We start from the raw sequence: 27,234 nt of genomic DNA, 5'->3' as shown, positions 1-27,234 counted from the left end.
ATTATTTTCTATGTTGCCATTTTACACATTTAATACACCCACATTACACAATAAGTATCATACATATATATTGATTCAGGTAGCGTTAGTTTTGAATAGTGTGTGTGTGTGTGAACTGTGTTTTGTTAATAGCTCTGCGAGAATGTACTAATTATTTAAACAGCAGAATTATACAAAAAGAAAACATTGTAATTTTTCATATACATTAAATAAATAAGCTGGTCGAAGCCAGAGTCAGCGTCGCCTCCCACAGACTAAGACGATGCCACGCCCATAACGCTAAACTTTATACCGATATAACTTTAATGTCATAATTATAAAAGCAGCTATAAGAATTATATGACCAAAAGTTACTACTAGAATATTTATTTTAATTTTATGTAAAGAAGAAGAAAAGCTTAAATAAAAAATAGGTCTGAAAATTATCGGTTTGACAGTTAAAAAAAAAAAAGTTATCAAGGGGGAGGAGACGAAGTGTCTGTCTGTCTGTCAGGTTGAGGTGAGTGGGACGGGTGCCTGCCTGGGTGAGGCGAGTGGGAAGGGTTCCTGCCTGGGTGAGGCGAGTGGGACGGGTGCCTGCCTGGGTGAGGCGAGTGGGACGGGTGCCTGCCTGGGTGAGGCGAGTGGGACGGGTGCCTGCCTGCGTGAGGCGAGTGGGACGGGTGCCTGCCTGGGTGAGGCGAGTGGGACGGGTGCCTGCCTGGGTGAGGCGAGTGGGACGGGTGCCTGCCTGCGTGAGGCGAGTGGGACGGGTGCCTGCCTGGGTGAGGCGAGTGGGACGGGTGCCTGCCTGGGTGAGGCGAGTGGGACGGGTGCCTGCCTGGGTGAGGCGAGTGGGACGGGTGCCTGCCTGGGTGAGGCGAGTGGGACGGGTGCCTGCCTGCGTGAGGCGAGTGGGACGGGTGCCTGCCTGGGTGAGGCGAGTGGGACGGGTGCCTACCTGGGTGGGACGGGTGCCTGTTCTTGATTGAATTTTGGATGAATTTTGTCAATCTGTCTTGAACTTTCTCCAAAGCAGATATGTATTTTTGAAGGCAAGGTCTTCATGCTTGGACACAGTAGTCCAGATAGGAATGCACCATAAACTTGTACAGTGGAATAACTACTTTCTTTTCCTTGTAATCAGAGGTTCATTTGACATCCTAAGGTTCAGTTGCCATTTTTTTTCTGCAGCAAATCTAACTAACATGGAACTAGTCAGGATTAACAACACTGCAAGCCTGACATGACAGGGCTGATTTCATAAAGACTTTTAAATTGCTGAACAAACTGGATGATACTCATTACACACAGAGATCACACTAACGTGATGCATGAAATGAACAAAATTGCAGGGGGGAGTTGTGTAAAACCCTGGTTTGTGCCTCGGAGAGGCTACGGGATCCAGTAAGTTCAGTAGAACTTCAGTTTCAACTCTTTTTACCGTGTCGTAGCTCAGTCGATTAAGGCAGCGTCTGGGATGCTCCTGGACGCAGGTTCGAATCCTCGTCACGGCCCTTGTGGATTTGTTCATTGGATGATACTCCAAACCACTTCTTTTAGAGATTAAATGCATTGCATACAAGGGGCAACGGTTTAAAGCTCAACAACACACAATGTTGGACAGAAAAATGGAGACTTTTTCACCCACGGGATCTCATAGTACAGTTGGCTTCATTCTTGACTCTCGATTAGGGATCCTGGGTTTGATTCTTGGGAAGGACGGAAATGGTTGGATATGTTTCCTATCACCTAATTCCTATGTTCACCTAGCAGTGAGTAGGTATCTAGGAGTTAGGCAAATGTTGAGGTTGCATCCTGGGGAGATCTAGTAGTATACACAGTATATACACAAGCTTCCTTTCTCCATTAAAACAAATTAAGTAATTCAAATTATTATTAAATCAATGGAACAACTGAAGCTGTAAATGCCAGCAAAATCCAGTTTGAAAAAATTTAAAATCCTTAGGAACCATTGGGAGAATTTTGACAAGCTGGGGTTACTTTCACCATTGAGGCCTACTAGAAAGAGAATGCCCCTCTGGGTCTTTAGTTTTAATTTGGGTAAGCAATTCAGGTAATTACAGTTGAGGGCTTAAAAGGACTAATTTTTGTTTAGCAGGATCTCTGAAAGTTATTTCTGGCTGGAATGATTTTATCGAGTGACTCCTACAACACAGTATGACCCTGAAGTGATGCTTGAAAATCACCTTGGCAACATCTTGTATGATGCCATGCCAGTATACAAGTACTGTATTATATATAATTTATCACCTCTATTTCAGATTTTTGAGCATGGATGTTGGAGAGGCAGAATCCGAAGCAGTTGCCCGAGCTACTCTGCTTGTGGCAAATATGCTTCAGCGGCCAGACCAGTTACAGAAGGTTGATCAGTATAGAAGGAGAGTGCAACGAAAAAAGGTAAAATTTTAAAGTATCACTGTCCTTATTGACCTCTCCTTTTTTTTTTTTTTTTCCCTGCTGCAACAAGTTATATTCCACCTTGTTGTCTATGTATAGTTTTGTACTTTATATAATTAATTTTCATTCCTATTGCCTTACCTAAATTTTCCAGCAGTTGAAAGCTGCAGCAATGGCAGTTCTCTTGAAAGGAAAGAGAGAGATACTGTATGATTAAAATGACTTGGTACTTAGGGTATTGATTGTAAATAATCAGTACTTGAGCTCTGATGCATCTTTGCATTAGATGATGAAAATAAATCATTACAGTATTTTCTCTCAGGCATCAGTGGAGGCCATGTTGAAGACAGCAATGCAGAGTCAGTTAGATGGTGTTCGTACAGGGCTTGGTCAGCTCCAGGCTGCTCTTGTAGATCTTAGGGAAATAAAGACATGGTAAGTCACTTCTCTGCATTTGCTTGGTATTTTTGCATACAATCGGGGCCGGATTAAGGCAGGAGGGCTTTGGGAACTGCATCCCAAGGGCCCCCTGCAGTAGAAAAGCTGTAATTTGCATATGGAAATCGGAAGGCTAACACACTTTATGAAGCAAACACTCTTCTAGGCTGTTATATTTGAGCAGTTCAATCAGGTCAGCAAATCGCTTCAACGTGTAACACTGGAGCTTCAGTCAGCTATTAAACTTCTTAATTAAATCTCTACTGGATTTTTATCTTGCAGTAGGATCAGTGTGATGTGTTTAAAAATAAAGTAAAAGACAAGGTAGAAAATATAGAATACTGTAATGACCAAAAATGTGAGCATTGGAAAAGAAAACGAATCGATGAATGTAATGCTGCAGCTGTTCTTTGCAAGGAAGACAGAAGTTTAAAGTGAAAACATATCTACCCATCACATGTAAGTTATGCTCAACTCTCATTGCATTGAAGTACAGTATATAAAATGTTCATTCATTTAGTTTCCTGGTCAAATTTCCAACAATATATGATGAAGACAGTTCAACAGGACCAGCAAAGTTTCTAGAGATTTACTCGGATTACACTGAGCCTGAATTCAGTGGCAGTAATTCTTCACTTCAGGACCTTTCTTGGACAATTTGGTGAATTCAGGCACAAGCATTTAATACTACAAGCTTCTGATATCTACACCTTTGTAGTAAGCAATATATTAACATTATTTATTCTCTAATGTTGAGTAGCACTACGGATTTACTTGTGTTTAATGATAACTAATATGACTAGAGAGAGGTGTTTCTTCCAGATGAAACTTGTGAAGAATGTGACACAGATCAACAATGGCACAAGAAAAACTAAGCAGACTTGCTCTCATGGCTATTGAAAATGATGTTCTCACTAATTTACAATTTGCTGATGTTTTTTGAGAAATTAAGTTTCCAAGAAATTATGCAAGGCAAATGGTTTGAATTTTAATTATTGTTAGTTACAAAAATAAATTTAAATTAAATTTTCTTTAGCTTTGGTTTTCTTTTGAAAATATTATTGGGGGGCCTCACAGTACCTGTAGTCCAAAGAGCCTACGAAATCTTAATCCGGCCCTGCATACAATGTACATTACAATACATTTATATAGAAAATAAAAAAGTACTGTATTCAAGTGGCCCCTGGGTCATTAATTTATAAATTACGTATGGTTGGGAAAGTTTTGAATATATATTTTAAATTAAGAGCTATACCACTCAGTTGCTCTGTAATTCAAGATTATTGTTGTTGCCTCCATGATTAGGATCTAGCATAGTCGGGCAGGTTGACAATTTTCAACGGTGCAGGAAGAAATTTTTAAGCGTTTATTCTTGGTCATACAGGCAACTTTGATTTGTGTGGTACTGTAATGTTTAACCCTTAAACTGCGCATGGCGTATATATACGCCCTGAGTAACATGTCCCATGGTGCGCATGGCGTATATATACGCCATAGGGTGCCAGGCCTGATTCAAATGGCTCATGGCTACACGGGGTTCACAGTAGCTTCCTCAGGGCTCTTGTAAACAGATGCCATTTTAAAAAAAAAATCGTGGGCAATATTCTCAGGTGTGAGAGGCACAGTACTGTTGGAGCAACCAAGGCTGGCGCACGCAGCATGAGCGAACAGCATTGCTGTTCAGCTTGTGACCACAGCATCGCCGAAAAATGTCAAAATAAATATAATTGTTATTATTTAGCGATGACAATATTACAGATGACCCATGACTGTGATATAAGTAACCAGGGTTGTGATAATAGCAGGATTGTTGTAATAATTAGCGCTGTAGGAGGAGTGATGCTGAGAGATGGAGGGAGACAGCATCGTTTACTGACTGTGTGGCTAGCTGTTATTGTTTGCATTCACCATACCAGGTCAGTGGTTCTCTATGGTGAACACAAATGTAGATACATATATATATAATGTGTGTATTAGTGTAATAACAGCAAAAGGATTATGCTGGGAGGAGCCATATGGGTGACGGAGGTGACGTCGTCTGTACGATTTGTCTAGCTGTTTAGAGGGTGGCCATTATGCTCTTTGAGCGCACTACAAGCTTAAGTGTACAGTTACGGTGCATAAAACATGTAGATATTTATATATGTGTATATAGGGTAATAACACTGCAAAAGGTATTGTTGGGGGAGAAAGTTTAGTGCGTGTGACCTTGAAAGAGTGAGGGAGCCGCCAGCCGCCATCTGTGTATAGCGACGACTCTTAGTGCCTGAACTAACTATCAGCTTAGCTGTATAGTTGTGGTGAACAAAATATATACATACTTATATATAACGTCTGTATATAGTGTAATAACACCACAACTGGTATTGTTGGGGGAGAAAGTTTAGTGCGTGTGTTGGGGGAGAAAGTTTAGTGTGTGTGACCTTGAAAGAGTGAGGGAGCCGCCATCTGTGTATAGCGAAGCCTCTTAGTGCCTGAACTAACTATATCAGCTTAGCTGTACAGTTGTGGTGAACAAAATATATACATACTTATATATAACGTCTGTATATAGTGTGATAACACCACAACTGGTATTGTTGGGGGAGAAAGTTTAGTGCGTGTGTTGGGGGAGAAAGTTTAGTGCGTGTGTTGAGGGAGTAAGTTTAGTGCGTGTGTTGAGGGAGTGGCAGCGAGTGGCTGGCTGGTGTGTGGCGGTAACTCTTCGTTGCTTTTCGACTCTCAATACCAACTTAGTGGTTCGTTATGGTGACCAAAACATGCAGATACTTGTATATAACCTGTGTATAGAGTGTAATAGCAGCAAAACTATTTGTTTATTGTTTTATAAACATAATAATTGAATCACTAATATGCACATCATACTTTTGAGTATAGCGATTATTCACCACTTTTATTATATAAATATATTACAATACACACTTGAATAATATTACTGCAAAAAACTAAGAAAAAATCAATCGGAGACATTGAAACAATTAGGTAATAATATCTTTGTGGCAATTCCCATCTGTCAGCGTGGGTGACACTGACCGGGTCTGACGACCACTCTGTCAACGCCCACTTTTTGCTAGACTTCCTCGGTCAATTGCGCCCAAAATATGTCGCCTACGATTTTTTTTTTATTTTTTCCGTGCTCAGGGGACACAAATTAACATGTTTAGAAGACGAAAAAAAATTTTGAATTTTTTTTTTTCTTGCGCACAGGGGTGTAAATGTCCCAAGGACCCCTGAGCAGTGTAAGGGTTAAAGAAAATTTGGGCCAGGTGGTACCAGCGACACCTTCGTTGTTTTGAAATTCGATGGTAAATTTTGATGGTGTGTGTATTGAATGTGGATTAATATGGGGTTGTACATGTCTGTTTATCTAGACAGTAGTGTATTGCACACTCACACCATATTCTCATGAGTATGAACTGTGTAAATTATATGATTGTGTTGTTACACATAAGCATTCTGGATTTTGTTATGTGCAATATTTGTGGCTGGAAGTAGAGGGAACATAAATATTTAATGTTCAAATGACTATTTTTTTGAGTAAAGAGTGTTAAAAGTTGCACCTGTTAGATGCCTGTAGCATTATCTTACTTCCTCCTACTGTATAATATACTTTTAAGCTTGAATTTTCCTTTCTTTGGGGCCCAAGTAGAATGTGATAAGCTTGGCCAGAGGATTTTATTGAGGGGGTTAATGCCCTCATCTGGTGGCAGTCGGGATGGACGGGAATAGTGACCTAGTGTGCCATTTGATAGGCTGGGTTGACAGTCCTTGTATGCCAAGTATTGATTGGAGAAGGCTTTTTTGGTATTGGTTGGAAAGGCTTAGCCATTTTTGTTAACATGTACTTTTTTCTGCCATTCTTTGCTACAGAAAGTCTAGTATTCTTTGATTTCTTTAAAGTACCAGTATGACCCCATGGGAACAGTTTGGAAAACTTCTTGCTACATTAGTGCAGAATGTCAACCTGTTCACTGCCTGTGTTCACTGCCTGAATGATCAGTAGGATCATTCCTTAGGGAGCAACTGAGTTTTCTTTGATTTTTTCTTTATATATACAGTACTGTACACTCAGACCCTGAATTTTTGTTTTTAATATTTAATGAGCAGTTACTTTTAGTTTATCAGACATGGAATTGAGCTTGGTAAGGGTGCCCGAGTTGAGTGAACGCCTGTACGAGTGCCGTGAGGAATATGTTCGACACTCCCAGTATGCAGCTGCCATGGAAAACCTGAAGCACATTTTTACTGTGCCAGAGTCTGTTGAGAAAACACACAAATGGATCGCAGAAGGAAGGCTCTTGTATGCTCATCAGGTTAGTAGTCGTTTATACTTATGGTTATGGACAAATTTATGAATAACTATCATCTTTACAGTAAATTTAAATAAAGTGCTAGAATTGCCAGTGTCCCACAAGCTCCAGTTTCTTAATGTGTAAATGAGATGTTGCTTTATTAAGAGCATCTTTAGCCATGTCTTTGTATGGAATTTTTCTCATAATATTCATTCATATCAAAACACACAAAGAGGTAAGGTGGTGGATTTTCTTTTCTTGTGAGGATAGGAAAATGGCAACTAATTTTGGAATGACTGAAGTAAAATGCTGAAAAAGTATCGGCCTTAATATTTTATTATAAATATTCTGACAACGATGCCACAAATGTCAGAATTCTTGTAATTAATGATTTGATGAAAAAAGTTAGGGTTAACTTTCCTAATACATATTAGACAGAGATGTTGAACAGTTATTGGTACAAGGAGTTATAGGGATTTATAAACAGAACTAGATTGCCTTGATTTTTTATAATAAAAAATGTTAATTTACATGTCACAGTATGATCCTTTGAACTCTCAAATGTCAATTAAAGTGACTTGTAGTCTAAGGGTTAAACCAGAGTATAGTACAGTACAGTAAATTATAGTAAAAATATAACTGTTTAATTTGAAGATTATATATACTATACAAGCTTTTTCTTTTAATTCAGTCAAGATTAATCTCGCATTATTTCTGAAGAGTTTCTACAGATTTGTTTTAACCATTGTATTGTCACAGCTTTAATAGTTAGGCTGTTTCATAGATTTATTACTTGGAGGGGAAAGTGCACATTCCTCTCTACTGTCTTGTATGTCTTTGTGTCTTTAAGGGCTTCATGCTGCCTCGCATGTGCATCTTTATTTAATCTTGTCCCAATCCTTCATTGGTTTTCAGTGTCTGATGGATCTGGAGAATAGCAGAGATGACTTGTTGTTCGAGTTGCACAAGTTGCCGCACCAGAACCCTAATGACACAAGGATGCTCAAAGAATATTTTGCTGATGTCCAGAAGCTCTCAGATGATCTTGGTAAGCTCTTCTAAAATATCCATTATCATAAAAGGTAGAAACGGTTAGCAAACTTCCCGAGATATAATATTTGAATTACACATTAGTTGATGTTAATAAATTTTGATGAATTAGAATTTTTTGTAAATTATAATATTTTCATCTTAAAATTTAGGCACAGTATAAAATAATTCATTATAGTTGTAGTTTAAAATTATATTGCCTAATAAATTAATTCTGCAGCTTCTTGGAAAACATTGTAATAAACTACAGTACATATATACAAGTTGCACTTTTTTTTTTCCTAGGTAAACAGGTTTGGATCATCCTACAGCGTACCCTCAACACTGTGAGGAAAGAACCCACACAGATTGTCACAGCATTAAGGATCGTGGAGCGAGAAGAACGGGCTGACCAGTTTGCTCTGCAGGTAATCAAGTTATGTCTTTGAATAATTTTCATGTGAAACTTATCTCGGTTGCTGTAATAGTCTTACCAGAAAGCATCAGAAAACTATCAGAATTAGTCTTATCACTTGGAATTATATACACAGTTTGCCATCATAGAACTTTGAATTCCTACAATTACTGAATTTTTTTTTGTATTCCATATACAGTATAGTATAATATACTTGTTCTTAATACAGATGAACCTTGCTTAACTGAATGAGATGCAGTCACAGAAAAGTGTTCGATAATCATAAGTTCGGTAAATTAAAACCATATTTCTGTTGACTACCATGGTAAAACTGAAATAACAGTCCTATCCCACCACATTATCCACACTGATTATTATACAGTAATAAAACATGATGAGTGTGTGTATGGATGAATGAATTGGTGAGAATTTGACTGTAGCATTGTTGTTTTAGGCTGAATGCAACTCTTCATACCTTCTACCAGAACGTAACTATATAAACAGCCAAGGCTGGGGGTGGATGGCACTGAAATGTCTTCATCCTAGTTCAATTCCCCTCCTTCCCTCCCCCACCACCTTGTGCTAGTGAATATCGGCTGCTGTTGTATAGTGTATGTGACAATTGAGCCAAATCCCTCCTTCCCTCCATCCCCATTTCTAAAGTTTCATTCTGTGACTTTGTGAGAATCTACCATTTATACACTAAAATTGTTGCTAAACACAGTATACAATACAGTACTGGTGAATGAATAAGTAAATACTGTAATACAAACGTTGGTTACAGCCATTGACAATTCATGTTACAAGCAAGCACTGCTTGCCCCTTCTCGCACCTTTCCCATCCACTCGCCTAGACAGAAAGATGGTTACACATGCCAGTTATCATTTAGTGATTTACCGTCAAATTATTCTTTTTCAGCGTCAGAAGGGGTCAGGCTTTTTACCTCCGGGTCGACCCAAGAAATGGAGAGAGAAAGCATTATTGGTACTGGAAGGTGCTGCAGCACAACGTATTGAAGGAAACATGTTTGAAGATAGAGAAGCAAGTAAAAATTGGCTAATAAAACATTTAGAGGTACAGTAATGTATATTTTGTGTAAGAAGGCTAAAACTTGAATGAGCAAAAGTATGCTCTCATCCCTTCACAACTTTTTTTTTTTTTTTTTTAATTTCCTAGAAACATTTTTACTGCCAACTGTAATGCACGTTGATCATAGCAAAATGATATCAATTATATAATTTGTTGTTTTTAGTTGTGTACAGTATACAATTTTTTTTTTTTTTTACTAGATCTATGCCATTCAAATGCATGAACTCCTTCTCTCATTTTGTTTCATAATTGGTGCTTGATAAAATGTAGTACATGCCTTTATTTGTCTTTTATGCAAGGTTTTTAATTTAGTATTGTTAAACATCAGGTGATTCGACTGCTGCTGCTTGAGGACATGAAAGTGATAAGATCGCTGTGTGTGCCATGCTTCCCACCCCACTATGACATAACAAACCACTACGTACAGATGTACCATAAGAGTTTGGCCAATCATGTAAGTAGAGCTTTGTGCCATTTTTCAGTACTGTTGTTTCCTATAAATACGCACCCTGCACACTCTGGGGTAGTGGCTAGTGGTACAGTACTTCAATAGTTTCAGAACAATAACTGGTTTTCCTTGTGTACCCGTGGTTTTGCTTCCAGGTAGGTAAGTAATTATAAAAAGAAAGTACTTAACAAGTACTGTACAATTATATAACCTTTTGAAGGAACATGAGGATAATTAGCTGGGCTGGGACAGAGAGAAGAAATGGTGTTCAATTATTTACTGTCGAGAATCGAACGGCAACTTCCAATAAGTGAGGCTTTTGCTTTAACAAGCTGTCCAAGTGATTGGGTCAGGATCAATTAATTTTTTTTATTGCTTTGTATCACAGCAAGTTGTCTCTTGGTGGTGGTGTATCATAAGATTTTGTTTGACATTCAAAGAGTATAGTTTTTTGTTTATTTAATACGTCTATAGTCTTCATTACAGCAGTTGAATGTTGTAAATGTTATGACATGTAGTGCTAGCAGAGATGAGGATACTTGTGGGAAGCCTGGAGATAAGAGCAGAGAGCTTCAATGAGGCTGGGGGTAGAGAGCTCAAATGTGGGGTGATGTTGAGTAGGTAGAATATGGCTGGAATTTTGCTCTGTAGCAAAGCTGTAACATCCTCTGAGTGTTACATCATATGGTGGTGACTGTCGATGGTGTTAAAGATTCACAGTATATCCAGAGATCTCGCTGAACCATTATTGGAGTTACACTGAGACAATGCGTTCTTGGCAGCTTATATGCCACGCTTTGCCTGATTTGTCAAGGTAATCTATCTTGTTTACATTGCCTGTCCTAAGTGATTCCTGGAAATCTTGGGAACAACTATTAATTGTAATTATTGCACAAGATTATTTGACAACCACTTGAAATAGGAATTCTTAAGGATAAGTAATGTGGAATAAACAGAACATTTACAGTAATTGCTTGCAATAGAACTTGAGAACTATATTACTCTTAATGTAGTAGCTACAGTGGATTCCTTCCTCATTTTATTTGGCAAGATGATTAGCCAGGAAACCTGTCATTGTGTGAGTACGGGTCAACAGTGGCCGGCAATTTTTTTTTCGTCTGGGTTAGCGATGGTGGTGTTTTACTTGGGAGAAACAGAAGGACTGTTAAGGAAGCAACATTGCAATATTCTTGACATTCTCTATTATTATTTGTTTTTGGTGTTGTGTTGCTGAAAGGAAAGGTTCTTTAAAACTAAACCCAAAATCGTATGGTATCCATTTCCTCCTGTAAAATGGTACTAAACTAGTAACAGTAAACAACGAGGAATACTATTGTAGTTTGTTTCTTGTAACCAGTGTAATCAACTAACCAAATGTTTTCATACTTTAAATTACCAGTTAGGTAAGAACATTATTTTATCCATAGGGAGAGTTATATATTTATATTAATACTATTCAGGTATTATTCATTTACTTTTTCAGCTCGTAGAAACGATAGAAGGAGGTCTGGAAGACAATGAGTATGTTACACTACTGTCATGGGTACTCAATGTCTATGGTGGAAAAGAACTCATGGGTCATCCTTCGCTCAACATCAATGTTGGCAAGTTAGGGCCACTCCTGGATAATAAGATATTAGAAGATCTTGTGTCCAAATATCTAAAGGTAAAACAACTGTACTTTTTTTCTAATTATAATTGTGGCATTACAACTCAAACTAGAGATGGAATGTTAGGATCAGGAAGTGATTGCCATTTAAAATGTATAATTTCTGGGTGTCTGGCTATCATGCATCCGGTGGATGCCGTTGGACCACGACCTGATCCTGGTGTGATGTTAAAATCTGGTCGATTACATTCTTGAAGGATCTCCTTTGAAGGTTCTCGGGAGACTATAGAAGAAATATAATTATAAATGCTTATATCCATTAAGTGCAAATTTTGTACATTTTCTGAAATCTCTGGATATTTGTAAGAATGAAATAAGGGAATTGTATGGTAAATGCAAATGACCAGTGTTTGGGAAGGGAAAAGTGCAGCAATATATGAAGGAAAGAGTAGCGGGATGGATTAGAGAATTTGAAAGAATGAAAAGTTTGTGTAGTGAGAGCTTCCTGGAAAAGCTTCTGCTGTGGTCCCCATCTCATGGGGCGCTCCCAGGAGGGTACAAGGGATGTTTGTTTAGTCTATAGAGAAAATGCTTAGTTTTTTTGTAAGACAAATGAAACAAAAATTGGTAAACATTCTTGCATACCCTTTTGTTTTATGACCTTTTTTAATTAGTAATTAAAGTCATTAATTAGTACAGCAAACTAATTTGACTTGTATTTTAGTTTACATAGAAGCAAAAAATAAAACACTGGGAGGTAAATATTTTATGAATGCTGTAGTTAACTAGTCTACATTGTATATTGTAATACATTCACCTGTGCCCAGGAAAAATGCTGTATGATCTGTACCATACTAGAAGTACCTTATTTATAAATGTTGGCAATTACATTTGTCTTCCATATGTTTAAGTACCTAGGTTACACTATTTTATTACAGAACGTAAATAGCAACTATGATTCCTGGATGAGCAAAGCACTAGAAATAGAAGAGAAAGAGTGGTACCGTTCTGAACCTCCACAGCAAGACGCAGACTCGCACTACAAAACGGAGCTTCCTCAACTTATTCATGACATGATACGTCAGAACTTGGATGTTGCTGCCACTATCAGGTGAGGTTCCGAGGCTCAAATTGGCTAATCAGTTGTTTATGTATATGGCTGAATGACTTGGGCAGTTTAAAGTCAGGGTTTTAAGTTGTTAGGTTAAAACACTACTTTAAAAAACTACAGTACTAGGTGTTTTATTTAGTCAATTATAGGGAGTGAAAGGTGGTGGTTAGTTTGGAGACTTTATGGCAAAAACCTGTAGATATACGTAGTACAAATATTATTACTATAGGTAATCACTAATATCTTTAGCTTCATTCTTGCAGTGGGCAGTTTTTATGACTGAAAATTAGGATACAATCCCGTCACACAGTTTGGAACTCTTCCTTATTTGTTACAAATATTTTTATTAAACTGTCATCTTAAAATTATAATCTGGTTTTTCAAAATCTATTCCTCTTAACTTACATGTATATACACTATGATATTAATGGTTTTTAGTTTGTATAGATAAGTTTTTTTTATTTAGTTATTTATTTTTAACAATAAATGAACAAAATAATATTAAAGTAACCCTCATTTTTTCTTTATGAACAGCTCTGATGTGCAAGTCCAGGTGCTGATATCTAGTCTGGAGCAAGTACGATTTTTTGCAGCAAAATTCCAAGCTGGAGTGACTCGATATAAGGACACATACTATGCTGACAGGTCAAAGGTAACCTACCTACTTTGAGCCCTTTTTTTTTTTCTTACTGTTAGGTATTATGTTGAGAGAAGTGTGCATGTGTAAGAACTACAATTCACCCTCCCAGGTATGGAACTTCCTATAATTGCTTCCTTCCGAGACTTCATTGTCACGTTATTTTTTTTGCACTTTTCCCAAAAGTCTACTTTGTCGGCTAGCAACCAAGGGTTCCAGGTTCAATTCTCGGCCAGGACAGTGACTATGGGGCACATTTCCATTCACCTGATGCCTCTGTTTAGCATCAGGTGAAAGGAAATATGCCCCATAGTTTAGTGATCTAGCAGTAAATAGGACCCTGGGTGTTAATTGTTGTGGGTTCCATCCTGGGAATGGTGAGCACAGTAGTTGGCCAAGGGTGACCTCAGTATTGCCAAGTACAGACTTCCTGTCCTCAACAACAGGAAACCATATACATTTTCTTTTATGTTGTGCATAAGATGCAATTTTAGATAATGCTTTACCATTGCTTTTATAGCTTTTATGTATCTTTTTCACAGATCCAGTATTTCACAACATATATCATAGCACTAGCTAATAGCTGCCAAGGCCTTGTGGATGTCATGGTAGCAATCAAGTCTCAGTTTTGGAAGCCAGGAGGATCTACCCAAAATGATGCCAAAATTGCTACCGAGTTTGATGCTTTGCTCACAGTTTACCAGGTACAGGCATTAGCTTTTCATATTGTCCTCATTTAATCTTGTGTTCCCTAAATTTATACAGTAGGGAAAATTCTTGCAATCCTGTACAAGAATTCCAAGCTTTGCCTGTCATGCATATTTGCCATAATTTACTGTTAACGGTAACTTTAGAATTTGCCCCAAAAAAAAAAAAAATTGCTTTCCCCTTGGTGAAAGGCAATGGACAAATATTAAGCACTTTTAATGCATTATATGAAACTGGAGTAGCGTGGTCTTATACTACTCGGGTAATTACCCAAGTGTAATTACAAGAAGAGAAATGCACTCGTGTTGTCCTGTCTTCTCAGTACTCTTGTCATGTGTTCAAGTTAAAGTATGTTTATTGAGACAAGAAAAAATACATCTCAAAGGAATAGAGTAGCTTAGGCTGTTTCATGTGATGTCATGTGATGCTTTGAAACTAATGTACTGACGGCTTTGGCTTCTGCCACCTCAATTGTTCCTACCGTCATTCACTCCATTTGCAAAAGTGAACTTTCTGATGTTCTTTTGACATGTTTGTTTAGTTAGCTTAAGTCTAATACCCATTGTTCTTGAGGTTCTAGGATTTAAGAATTCTTCTTTATCAATTTTGATGATTTCTTTCACTATTTTAAACATAGTGATCATATTGTCTCATTTTTTTTGTCTTCTAGTTTGGCATATTTAACACCTCCTAAACTCTCCTCGTAGCTCTTGTCTTTCAGTTCTGGAAGCCATTTTGTTGCATGTCTTTGCACCTTTTCCAGTTTATTGATGTGCTTCTTGAGATATGGGCACCATAGAACTGCTGCATATTCCAACTTTGGTCTCACAAAGGCTGTGAACAATTTCAATATATTTAAACCCTCCATGTGTGTAAAAGCAATTATGAAATTGTGGGAGGAGTCTGTGCTACGCTTTCCAATGTTCTTTGCGGTCCTCAGGAAAGTTTTCTATCTAGAACCACTGCCAGATCTTTTTGCTTTTATCAGAATTCTGATAAAGCTTTTTCACATGTTTGGATTTTCCCTTTGATTCAGCACTTCATTGTGGAAAAGTCACATTCACCTGGCAAATGTAAGTTCTTTGCCTGCCAGGAACAGTTTCTCTCAACTGTGGCCTGGTTTGGCAGAGCAAAACGAAGTTGCTTGAGCTTTTGTCTGCTGCTTTGCCCAAGTTGTTTGTTGTAACCCTTTGGGAGCCAGTTGCCGAGAATAAGATGGATCCCTTCCTTACGAAACACGTGATGATCCTGCTCATGAAGGTGTTTCTTCTGTTGATAATTACCTAATCATAAAGGTGTTTTTCATAATCAAAGCCTGACTTCTGTTAAACTCTTTAATAGAGCACAAGTTTTATAATAATATTGTTTATCACATTATATGATTTAGTAAAATAGGAAATGGGAAAGGGTCAGTGTAGAGCATAGGTGGGAGCTACCAGTCAACTGTAAGCATACATTTCCTTTACATCATGCTTGGATTCTTACATGAGTGGTCAGATGTATGGGTCATTTGTAGCTTGGACCAGGGGCTATAAAATGGTATATGGACCAAATTCACACATCAAAAGTGGTTTTGTGGGTGAATCATATCGGCCCTCTTTCTCTGTAGTTTTATAATTTTATAAAAGCTAGAAGATGAAGAAAGAAGCAATATTTTATGCATTAATATTGTAGTGTAAGAACTACTAAGATTAATGAAAGGTAAATTAAATTAATGAAGGATGGAGGGATGAGTTTTGTGTTAGGTATTAAAGTGTTGAAGGTTTGGATGACAGCCAATATGAATGCTGAGAAGCAGCAGAAGGGACGAGAGAGGGGCACTGGTCACTTCCTGCAGAATACCATTCTTTAAAGCTGTTATCCTTTACTAAGGATCAAATGGGTTACACAGTAGAGTTCAGTCTTTCATAAGGCATATTTAAGTCTTGTTACATTGCACGAGTTATTTTAGAGAGAGAGAGAGAGAGAGAGAGAGAATCTGTTTGTGCCTATGCAACACTGCCTACTACTATGCAAGGGGTTTCTTTTCAGCGTTTACGAGATTTGATGTGTGATCACTTGTTGGAGGAGGCCCTGGTAGACCTGCAGGAGCAGTTCAATTCTCTCTTGACTGCACCTTGGCTCACCAACACCGAACCCATGGACACCATTTGTCTGACGCTCTCCGACTACTTTAATGATTACTCTCATCTTCATCAAAAGTGAGACTTAAGCTAATATCCAGTATTATTCTCTCTTGTACTTAAAAGTAACAAAATTATTTATAATTTTATCATGCCTTTGCTAAATGTACAGTATATAATAACATTTCCTGCAGTAGCACATCCCATTTCATCTGCTCTCCACCAGTGGCATATCTCACTTTGGAAGTTAATTTTAACATAAAAAGTACCCTTCATGTGTTTGCATCTTGCTAATGAGTGCTTATCAGCATTGCTTGCCATCATAGCATTTTTTAAATAATTTATTTGCAAATTACAAATAATGCATGTTACTCCACAATTTTCTTTTTTTTTTCCAAGATTGTATTTTCCATTAGTTGATTCTGATGTTAGTTATCTTGGTGTTTAGCATCTCATTAGTTATACCTCTCCTTCCTCTTGGCCTTCCCCAATATACACAATAAATGGATTTTGAAACTTTGAATATATTTCAAAACTTTTTATTCATAAGAAATAGCAATATGAACACTGCAATAAAGTACCTTGCATACATTGTGTCCCAGTAGTACAATTGGGTTTATTCTCAACTCGTAATCAAGCATTCCAGGTTTGAATCCTGAGTGGGACAGAATTGGTTGGGCACATTTCTTATCATCTAATGCATCTGTTCACCTAGTAGTAAGTAGGTATGCAGGAGTTAGTCAACTTGTTGTGAGGTTGCATCCCGGAAGGAGGGGGTGTCGGTAATTAGACCTTAAGGGGGGGACCTTGATATAAGTCTAACATGTATATATACATACACTGGCTGCCTGGACCCTGATACAATGAATTTTACACTGGTACCTGTTTACAGTTTTGGAAGTCACCTTTACTACTGTATTGGTGAATTTGAGCATTGAAATGACAATTGTCAAATCACAAAATTACAGCTTTGAGTCTTGCATTTATATATAAATAACAAATATACTGTATGTATGTGTAATGGTAGAAAGAATCATAAATATATCATTTTATAATAAAAATTTTTTTTTACTTTAATAGGAAAATTATTTTACCTATACCTGTCACTTGCAGGAACTTTGACCATGTGGTGCAGTTAGCGCTAAATACAGTTACAATGCGGTATACAACAGCCATCTTGCAGAAACGGTTAACACCTAAAACACAGGAGGACCGAAAGCTGGTGGCTGACCGTATAACTGCTGTGAGTATTTCCTTTTATTGAATTAATGAATTTATTCTAAGAGTTGTCTGAATGTGCAGTACGATACTTTTCTTCTCGATATCATATACTGTACTGTATTAAGTTTTTATTTACTTTAACCATATCTTGTATTAAGAGATAGGAAAAGATTGCAATCCTTAAATAATGGAAAATATTTTTAGAAGATTATAGCAAAGCCTTGTTTCACAGCACCAACTCTATAACAGGTTATGGCATGCTATCACTTTGACTCTTGGATGGTGCATTGACACTTGCCTGCATGTCATCAACAAATGCCATTATTAACACTTACTTTTAACAAATATTGGAATTCTCAAAATTTTACAATAGAATAAGTGGCTGAAATAACTAAATACTATATCAGAAATTTCCAAAAAGCATTGAATATCATACCCATATAAATCTAATCATCAATGAATATTTTGGGTTAAGAAAAAACTAATGGTATTTTTCCCAGAGTTTATTTTTAATCTCTTATTGACTTTCTAATAAAATGTTTTTTTCCATATCTACCATTAACATTTTTTGTAACCCTTAGTGTGGTTATTGCCATACACTGATCACCAGGGTAAAGGGCTCATTGTATGGTTATAGTGTAATCACCTGTTCTTTATACAAATTGTATAAGACACTTCCTTTAAGTTGTGCTAGGAACAAATTTATGTGCAATTCAGCATAGGTACAGTATACATATAATATTGTAGGGCCTATAAACAGTACTCTACCACTGTTTTTGTCAGTTATGTGTATACCAATCCAGTTATTCCACACACATTGTGTAAACTAAAAGTGAAATGGCAAACAGACTATTTAACTTTTAACATCAAATCCCCTTGACTCTACATGAGGAGTCGGCAGACTGAATATTAACGTATCCACGTGCCAAATAATTCCCCAACCTAGCTTCTGCCTAATGTTCATGAAACCAGAAATGACGTACAGTAGACTTTTTTTAGGGAAGGGGTGGGGAGGGGGGAGTAAAGACCCCCACATAGACTAGAGTAGCACCTTTGATGATCGCTGCATGTTGAAAGAAAAAATAATCCAATATTTTTGTGAGACATACAACCAAATCCCACTCAATTTGCATTTTTATGTTGGTACAGATGAATTTATTTTTGCCACTTGGGAATGAATATTTTAGAATTTTCTTAAAAGAAATGATAGATCACATTGCTTATATTCAAACATTAATATAAAAAGAATGGCTTGTGTAAATTATAATAAGAAATATGATGAATACTGTATTTTTTATTTAATTAAAGAATGTGCATCAGTCTTGTTGATAACAGTACAGTGGAGCCTCAAAAATCTTGATTTTATCACTTCAGATTTTAAGAACAGTTGTCCTTTACATACACAGAGAAATCACAGTAACGTGATACATCAATGGAAAAAGTCCACAGGAGCCGTGATGAGGATTCGAACCTATGCGCTGGGTATTCCCAGACATGTGCTCTAGTATTGTCCTTTGTTGGGTACTGTATAACAAAATTTTCAAGATTTTTCTTTTCACAAATGATGTGTTTCTGCATATTTAAACTGTATAAACAATGATTTTGTTGGTATATAAAAATGAACTAATTTGTGAAAGTAAAAAATTCAACATTTTTGTGTAGAACAAGCTGGTCTTGGTAACACAATGACTGCAATATGCAGTTTTTAACATATCTGTACAAGATAAACAATTTTGTGCAAGGTTAGAGGCCAGATGCTTGGGGCTAGCCCCTTTTAAACTTTGGCAAGATTAAAGTCAATCAGGCTAAATGTCTTCTTAGTGGGGGAGTCTTTCCATATACTCCCTTCACTAAGTCAGTGGCTATGAAATGTACAACCCAAGTCCATAACATTTGATCCATTAAAAATCTTTGTGTATTTAGAGATTGACTTCTAAAATGTGTGATCAGATGAGATTTTCATTATGGGTACAACCGTTTGATTAGTGACAAGGGAAGGATGTGTATGGGGGGGCAGGGAAGGGCACCTTGTGAGCAATGTTTCTTCTCATTTATATTTTGATTCCTCAGGAGGCTTTAAAACTTTCAAGTGTTTTTGAACAAGTTGCACCAGATCTTGTGAAGTTTGACTCTCCTTGCGAGGTGATGAAAGGATTGGCTGAAGTTGTTAAAGTATCGGATGTAGAGTTCATCAGTCTGGAGCTACATCGATTACTACGCAGGTTAGTCTTTTTTTTTTTTTCAGTGTCACCTTTACAGATAATTTTTTTTTTAAATCTTCCCATTATTGTAAATGTACAAGATACTTAGTCACCATTAGCTTTAAAATGCAAGGTTACTGATTCAAAGTTCATTAAATCTGTTTAGTAAGAGCCAGGAATTTCTGTGATCAGTCATTTGAAGTGTAATTTGTAACCACAAGTCATCTGGGCATGTGTGATGTAAATGTTAAAGGGCATATTTTGACATAGGTGTAGAGAGTTTGCACTTATCACCTCCACTTCTACTCTTCACCACTTTCCCTTCATTCCTGTATCCATTTTCACTAAATACCATCATAAATAAATTGAATAAGAGAAACATTTAATATGTTAGATAAATCTAGAGAGGATGGGAGTTTTTTGTTTATTTAGAAAGATTTTAAAATAGTGTAATTTGCCAATTCATGTAAAAGGAGGATGAGGGTTCATGGGGCTCAACCCCCCAATTACATACATCCCAGACAAAGGGCTAAATTTTAAAGTACAACTGGTACCCCATCTTTGGATACCAGCTGTTCCCACCATGGAGGGTAGGGATACCTCACTATGAGCACTTGAGAATTTTGTGTTTGGTGTATTCTACCTCCAGACCTTTTCATGTAGCTTTGATCTTTGATGGTACTTCCCTTTTATTTTTGAATGCATTGGGAGTGTGCTCCTTTTTGAGGGTTGAAGGCTTTTTTTCTTCTCTAGAGTTCCTGGTTGAATTTGGGCTCCAATCCTGGTGGTTCTCCTTCAGGAGAGGGTGTAGGGGTTTGTTGGAGGGTCTCTTTGGTGCCAGGAGAATGTTTGCATGTAATAGGTTAACCAATGCCATGGCGTCCCTCTACAACTCCTTATGGGCAGTGGCTGACCTTGGTGATCCTGTCTTCTGTGGTGCAAGTGCCTCGAACATGCTCCAGTCTCATTACCTGCAGGATGTTTGTGTTCACAACTCTTTCATTGGCCACTAATCCACTATAACTGGGGGTTTCCTGGTGGTTCAGATTGCCTCCCATTCCTTAGAGCTCGGCAGGCCTTGTTGAGATTCCTGCTCAGAGATCATGGCCCTTCTGACCGGATTCCCCCTTTATTTGGATTTGGTTCATTTGCTGCTTCTTGGTTACTGTAGCAGGCATTCCAGGTTCCTCCTGGTTTGTGGCTGAATTCTGGTTTTCCTTCAAGTCATGGTCCCAGTTCTGTCCCTTAGCTAGAGTTTCCCTGGTCTTTCATTCTTTTTTTTTTTTTTTTTTTTTTTTTTATACATGTGTTAGGCTTGGTTCTGCACTGGCTGGAGGTAGGCTTTTGTGCCGACTTCCAGAGTTTGTGCTCGTGATCTTTTAGGTGTCTTTTGCTTATTGTAGGTTCTACTCTCACTTAGGATTTCAGTCATTTGGTTGGGAGGGTGATTTAAGAAAGTTTTTCATTCATTTCTTAACACCTCAACAAGGGGCTGCATATATATTCTTGGCTCCAAAACTAGACCTTACATTTGTAAGGTCTAGTTTTGGAAACTAGAGAGGAGGCCTGGTCCAGGGCCGGGCAGGGGGACGCGAAGCCCCAAAATCATCAAGACAAGAAGCAATAACCCCCCCCCCCCACGCACCTTCTCCAAGTGCCATCAACAGAGCCACACAGAAGTCATGGAGTCATGGATCTTTGAAAATCCAAAGATAGCACTGCCAGTGAAGATTGATGGCATCGAACAGGAGAAAAGCCAAAATAAAAAACTGCCAAGAATTACTTTTTTCTTCTTCTTTAAAAGTGCCCCAACTAGGTAGTTATTCAATGAATATAGCTGATGAACGAGTGAATATCCCCCCCACTGTACCCTCATACGAAGAAAACCTATTGGAGCGTTTACCTGTCAGTCTTGTACATGTCTCCATCACTACTCAAAATATTACAGTACTGCTAATGGATCACTACCCAGAATGTAAACATGTTAGATGTGGTGTCATTACATTTTCCTTTGCCTAACATGTTTACATTCTGGGTAGTGATCCATTAGCAGTACTGTAATATTTTGAGTAGTGATGGAGACATGTACAAGACTGACAGGTAAACGCCCCAATAGGTTTTCTTTGTATGCGGGTACAGTGGGGGGGATATTCACTCGTTCATCAGCTATATTCATTGAATAACTACCTAGTTGGGGCACTTTTAAAGAAGAAGAAAAAAGTAATTCTTGGCAGTTTTTTATTTTGGCTTTTCTCCTGTTTGATGCCTTCAATCTTCACTGGCAGTGCTATCTTTGGATTTTCAAAGATCCACGACTCCATGACTTCTGTGTGGCTCTGTTGATGGCACTTGGAGAAGGTGGGGGGGTAGGTATTGCTTCTTATCTTGAAATAATTTCGGGGTTTAGTGTACCCGCTGCCCGGTCCTCGACCAGGCCTGCTTTTTGTTACCCCCTTCCCTGGAAGCAGCCCGTAGCAGCTGTCTAACTCCCAGGTATCTCTTTACTGCTAGATAACAGGGGCATCAGACTGAAAGAAACATTTTGCCCATTTGTCTCTGCTGGGAATCGAACCTGGTACCACAGGACTACGAATCCGAAGCGCTGTCCACCCAGCTGTCGGGTGCCCTGATCTCTGATCGCACCAGGCATTGTTCTTGCCTGAACTTTCACTCTCCTCCTAATTTACTTTTGCCCCTGGTTATGGGCTGCAGTCTTTTAAGTAACGTGACGTCACCCATTCTACTGTGGTGTTGGTGGGTTGTGCTCCAGATCTTTGGCTTATGTTTATCTAGTTTCACCATGTGGTGCCAGGTTTATCGTGGGTGTTTGCTTTTGCAGCCATTTTCATGCCTTCTGTTATTTGCATGAACTGAATGAATTAAAATAATTATTTTGAGAAAATCAATTGGAACAATTTAGTGACTTGAACCAGTCATTGGGATGCTCTCAGCCACGCACCTTACTCCTGGAGAGGGTTGCGCGAGCTCTACTGATACCGCCTTACATCAGTAGAAACCTCCAGACTTCCTGTGGATTCGGTGGAATCCCAAGTTGTATAACTTATACTGTGTCATGGTACAGGGGTAAGGTGCACAGCTGGGAGTACCCTGATCGCTAGTTAAAGTCTCCTCATTGTTCCAATTGATTTTCTCATTGATACATCATGTTAGTGTAACTTCTTTGTGATTATTTTGTTGTATTTCCAGGTACCCAGACATGACAGGAGATCATCTTACTGCGTTATTGATGCTACGAGGGGATCTTGGTCGTTTGGATGTTAGGCAACGTGTAGCAGAGATCATGGAGGAAATGAGAACGCAACGTGCAGGACCAGCTCCAAAAAGTATTTTCTCACACATTCATCTCTCAACATCACTGTTTCCTTAACAATATATCAAACTCTAATGTCCTAGCAAAATAGGTGCTTCATAAGTATGTTGAGACAAGACAATGAATGCGTGCTGGCCAAGATTACATAAATTATTAAACATATTAGGCTATAGAATAACTGCATCACTAGCATTGATCTTAGTATAAGCTTTCTATTTTCTTATTATTAGTATTAAGAGCAATCAAGTTAACAAAATTCCTGGTATAGAAACTAGTAATTATTGAAGGATGTATTTTTTTCACAATGTTTCAATCCAATCTGGGACATCTTCAGGTAAAGAATGAATACATGATGTACAATTTTTGGTTAGTGTGGGGCAAGGTGATGGAGCAAGACACTCGTTAGTGGGGAGACCTCAGTAGAGATAGTCATTTTTTGGTGATGTTTGGCGAGATCTATGAGTGTAGGCAAGGAAGTAAAATTGTTATTCTGTACATTTAAGGCGAGTCGTTATTTTAAGTATAGCTTCGAAGATTTGCAATCTTTTTGATCAGACCACACACTAGAAGGTGAAGGGAGGACGGCGTTTCGGTCTGTCCTGGACCATTCTCAAGTCGATTGTGATGAAGTAGATGCAGGCAATAAATAGGCAAGAGAGAAGTGAGGAGCAAAGTAAGGTGTAGTAGAGGGGATAGTAGTAGGAATAGGAACTGCAGAGGGCCTATTGACCCACACGAGGCAGCTCCTATTATAACCACTGAATGAGGAGATAGTAATGGGAATAAGAAGAGGATAGTAAGGGAAGTAAGAGAAAACGGTGAATAGAAAAGAGAGAAAGAGAAAGAAAGATGAATGGAAGGGTAAGCTTATGTTAGGTCATGTTTGTTAGAAAGATTAGAGCTTTTGAGTATATACTGTGAGAGGGAAAAGTCCACAGCAACAAAGCCAGGACTCAAGTTCATGTTGGATACATTGTGTATTAGAGCCGATTCAACAAGACGGCGTCTGTGTAGAGTAGAGGCAGGAAAGATTATTTTGAAGGAGGACCAATCAATAGGATGATTGGAATCTCTCGCATGACAGAAGAGAGCATTGTTAGTGTCTGCAGACTTAAAGAACACAAGAAGTGTTAAATCTGCAGACACTAACAATGCTCTCTTCTGTCATGCGAGGGATTCCAATCATCCTATTGATTGGTCCTCCTCCAAAATAATCTTTCCTGCCTCTACTCTACACAGACGCCGTCTTGTTGAATCGGCTCTAATACACAATGTATCCAACATGAACTTGAGTCCTGGCTTTGTTGCTGTGGACTTTTCCCTCTCACAGTATATACTCAAAAGCTCTAATCTTTCTAACAAACATGACCTAACATAAGCTTACCCTTCCATTCATCTTTCTTTCTCTTTCTCTCTTTTCTATTCACCGTTTTCTCTTACTTCCCTTACTATCCTCTTCTTATTCCCATTACTATCTCCTTCTCATTCAGTGGTTATAATAGGAGCTGCCTCGTGTGGGTCAATAGGCCCTCTGCAGTTCTTATTCCTACTACTATCCCCTCTACTACACCTTACTTTGCTCCTCACCTCTCTCTTGCCTATTTATTGCCTGCATCTACTTCATCACAATCGACTTGAGAATGGGCCAGGACGAACCAAAACGTCGTCGTCCCTTCACCTTCTAGTGTGTTGTTTGGTCAACATACTTTAGCCACGTTATTGTGACTTGTTGCCTGCAATTGCAGTCTTCTTTGGTCAGTGGTAGACTCCAGAATTTTTGTATTGTCTACTAGTATGTTCCTAGTGAGCATTATGTTCACTTTGCATATGGTTTCTGGGGGCACCAGCTTGTAGACGGCAGGTCAGTCTTCTCGAGAGCTTTATGGCGGTCATAACAATATAGGGGGATCGAAGGCGACATCCTTCATTGGGGCACGTAAACTGATATACCACGTTTGATTTTTTTGGAGAAGGTTGTATTGTTTGCCGATTTAATACTCAAGAACAGTCCCAAGTGTCTTTTGTTTTGTGGTAAATATGGAAGTCCATTTTTTTTTATCTTGGGCTGTTGGTTTTACTGCATTTGAAATTTTTATTTTTCTCTGTTAGCTCATAGTGGATCTGTAATGGTTTCATGGGATATGTTGCTTGCTGTTCCAGTTGTTTTCTGTTGTACCATTTTTCTAAATATGTTCTGATATGGGCATTGACTTCTCTATTCATGTCTTTGTTGTTTATTAATGCTTAAAGGCTTCTGTCCAATTTTTTATGCATGTTATGTCAGTATGTACGAGTTTATCACATTTGTCCTATGCGTGATACTCGTATATACTGGCATAACATGCATAAAAAATTGGACAGAAGCCTTTAAGCATTAATAAACAACAAATGCATGAATAGAGAAGTCAATGCCCATATCAGAACATATTTAGAAAAATGGTACAACAAGCAACATATCCCATGAAACCATTACAGATCCACTATGAGCTAACAGTAAAAACAGAAGAAAAATAACAATTTCAAATGCAGTAAAACCAACAGCCCAAGATAAAAAAAATAGACTTCCATATTTACCACAAAACAAAACACACTTGGGGCTTTCCTCGAGTATTAAATCGGCAAACAATACAACCTTCTCCAAAAAGCAAACGTGGTATATCAGTTTACATGCCCCAATAAAGGATGTCGCCTTCGATCCCCCTATATTGTTATGACCGCCATAAAGCTCTCGAAGACTGACCTGCCGTCTACAAGCTGGTGCCCCCAGAAACCATATGCAAAGTGAACATAATGCTCACTAGGAACATGCTAGTAGATAATACAAAGATTCTGGAGTCTACCACTGACCAAAGAAGATTGCAAATCTTTGAAGCTATACTTAGAATAACGACTCGCCTTAAATGTACAGAATAACAATTTTGCTTCCTTGCCTACACTCATAGATCTCGCCAAACATCACCAAAAAATGACTATCTCTACTGAGGTCTCCCCACTAACGAGTGTCTTGCTCCATCACCTTGCCCCACACTAACCAAAAATTGTACATCATGTATTCATTCTTTGCCTGAAGATGTCCCAGATTGGATTGAAACATTGTAAAAAAATACATCCTTCAATAATTACTAGTTTCTATACCATGAATTTTGGTAACTTGATTGTCAATACTGACAATAAGAAAATAGAAGCATAGAAAGCTTCCACTACAAGATCAACAGTGCCAACAATGTGGTCAAATTAAATAAAATACTAAATACAATTTTAGACATATTTTTAATGTCTAAAGTTGCCTGTCTATTAATAGCAAGGAGAAAGGAAAAAAAAAAAAAAAAAAAAACAAGTACAGCATTGGATAAATATATTATTAAATATGACCGAAAAATTAAGATTAATAATTCCAACACGAATTTTCTCGATCTTTCGTACGTTTCTTTTCACTGTTGGTGGTAATTCAAAAATCAATTCTCCAAAATTCATTTTTATTTCTAGTCTGACGCGACACTTGAGCGCGTTTCGTAAAACTTATTACATTTTTCAAAGACTTTAGTTTACACATACACAACTGAATAGAACTTACACATCTTCGATTTGTTTATATCTACATTTGAGTGAGGTGGATGGGGTGAGGTGGTATTAATAGGGTATTAAATTCCTAAACACAAGACAGAACATGAAACAATGGGTATTGAATGGAAGTGATTGTAGAAAGCCTATTGGTCCATATTTCTTGATGCTTCTATATTGGAACGGAGTCTTGAGGTGGGTAGAATATAGTTGTGCATTAATTGGCTGTTGATTGCTGGTGTTGACTTCTTGATGTGTAGTGCCTCGCAAACGTCAAGCCGCCTGCTATCGCTGTATCTATCGATGATTTCTGTGTTGTTTACTAGGATTTCTCTGGCGATGGTTTGGTTGTGGGAAGAGATTATATGTTCCTTAATGGAGCCCTGTTGCTTATGCATCGTTAAACGCCTAGAAAGAGATGTTTGTTGTCTTGCCTATATACTGTTTTTTTTTTGGAGCTTAGTCCCCAAGAGGGCATTTGAAGGCATAAACGACGTTGGTCTCTTTTAAAGCGTTCTGCTTTGTGTCTGGAGAGTTTCTCATCTCTCCAGACACAAAGCAGAACGCTTTAAAAGAGACCAACGTCGTCTATGCCTTCAAATGCCCTCTTGGGGACTGTA

At 38.1% G+C, this 27,234-nt stretch overlaps 1 protein-coding gene across 3 annotated transcripts; it reads left to right on the top strand.

Moving 5' to 3' along the window:
- Positions 1 to 443: 443 nt before the first annotated feature.
- Positions 444 to 26,297, top strand: Sec6 (Exocyst complex component Sec6). 3 transcript variants are annotated; one of them, XM_045727156.2, is made up of 17 exons: positions 450 to 499; positions 2,265 to 2,400; positions 2,723 to 2,835; positions 6,956 to 7,151; positions 8,046 to 8,178; positions 8,466 to 8,587; positions 9,494 to 9,649; positions 9,993 to 10,118; positions 11,596 to 11,778; positions 12,660 to 12,832; positions 13,367 to 13,484; positions 14,012 to 14,173; positions 16,209 to 16,378; positions 17,414 to 17,543; positions 19,592 to 19,743; positions 22,930 to 23,359; positions 26,180 to 26,297. In XM_045727156.2, exons 2-16 carry the CDS (start codon positions 2,275 to 2,277, stop codon positions 23,108 to 23,110), a joined length of 2,241 nt encoding a protein of 746 aa, XP_045583112.1. In that variant the 5' UTR covers positions 450 to 499; positions 2,265 to 2,274; the 3' UTR covers positions 23,111 to 23,359; positions 26,180 to 26,297. The 3 variants fall into 3 exon arrangements, with proteins under 3 accessions (XP_045583111.1, XP_069170280.1, XP_045583112.1); XM_045727155.2 differs by lacking the exon at positions 26,180 to 26,297 and having other exon boundaries at positions 444 to 499; positions 2,710 to 2,835; positions 22,930 to 23,254; XM_069314179.1 differs by lacking the exons at positions 2,723 to 2,835; positions 26,180 to 26,297 and having other exon boundaries at positions 444 to 499; positions 22,930 to 23,254.
- Positions 26,298 to 27,234: the final 937 nt, after the last annotated feature.

The sequence above is a fragment of the Procambarus clarkii genome, chromosome 78 (genome assembly GCF_040958095.1).
Source record: "Procambarus clarkii isolate CNS0578487 chromosome 78, FALCON_Pclarkii_2.0, whole genome shotgun sequence".
Lineage (NCBI taxonomy): Eukaryota > Metazoa > Arthropoda > Malacostraca > Decapoda > Cambaridae > Procambarus > Procambarus clarkii.
The sequence above is the reverse complement of the archived record's forward strand: the minus strand, read 5'-3'. Positions and strand labels throughout refer to the sequence as shown.

Excerpts from the sequence above, each read along its gene's own strand:
- Sec6 (XM_045727155.2), top strand. The coding sequence starts at position 2,279 with ATGTTGGAGAGGCAGAATCCGAAGCAGTTGCCCGAGCTACTCTGCTTG. Across the intron at positions 2,836-6,955 it reads CTTAGGGAAATAAAGACATG|TTTATCAGACATGGAATTGA; the intron begins GTAAGTCACTTC and ends AGTTACTTTTAG. Across the intron at positions 14,174-16,208 it reads CTTTGCTCACAGTTTACCAG|CGTTTACGAGATTTGATGTG; the intron begins GTACAGGCATTA and ends GTTTCTTTTCAG.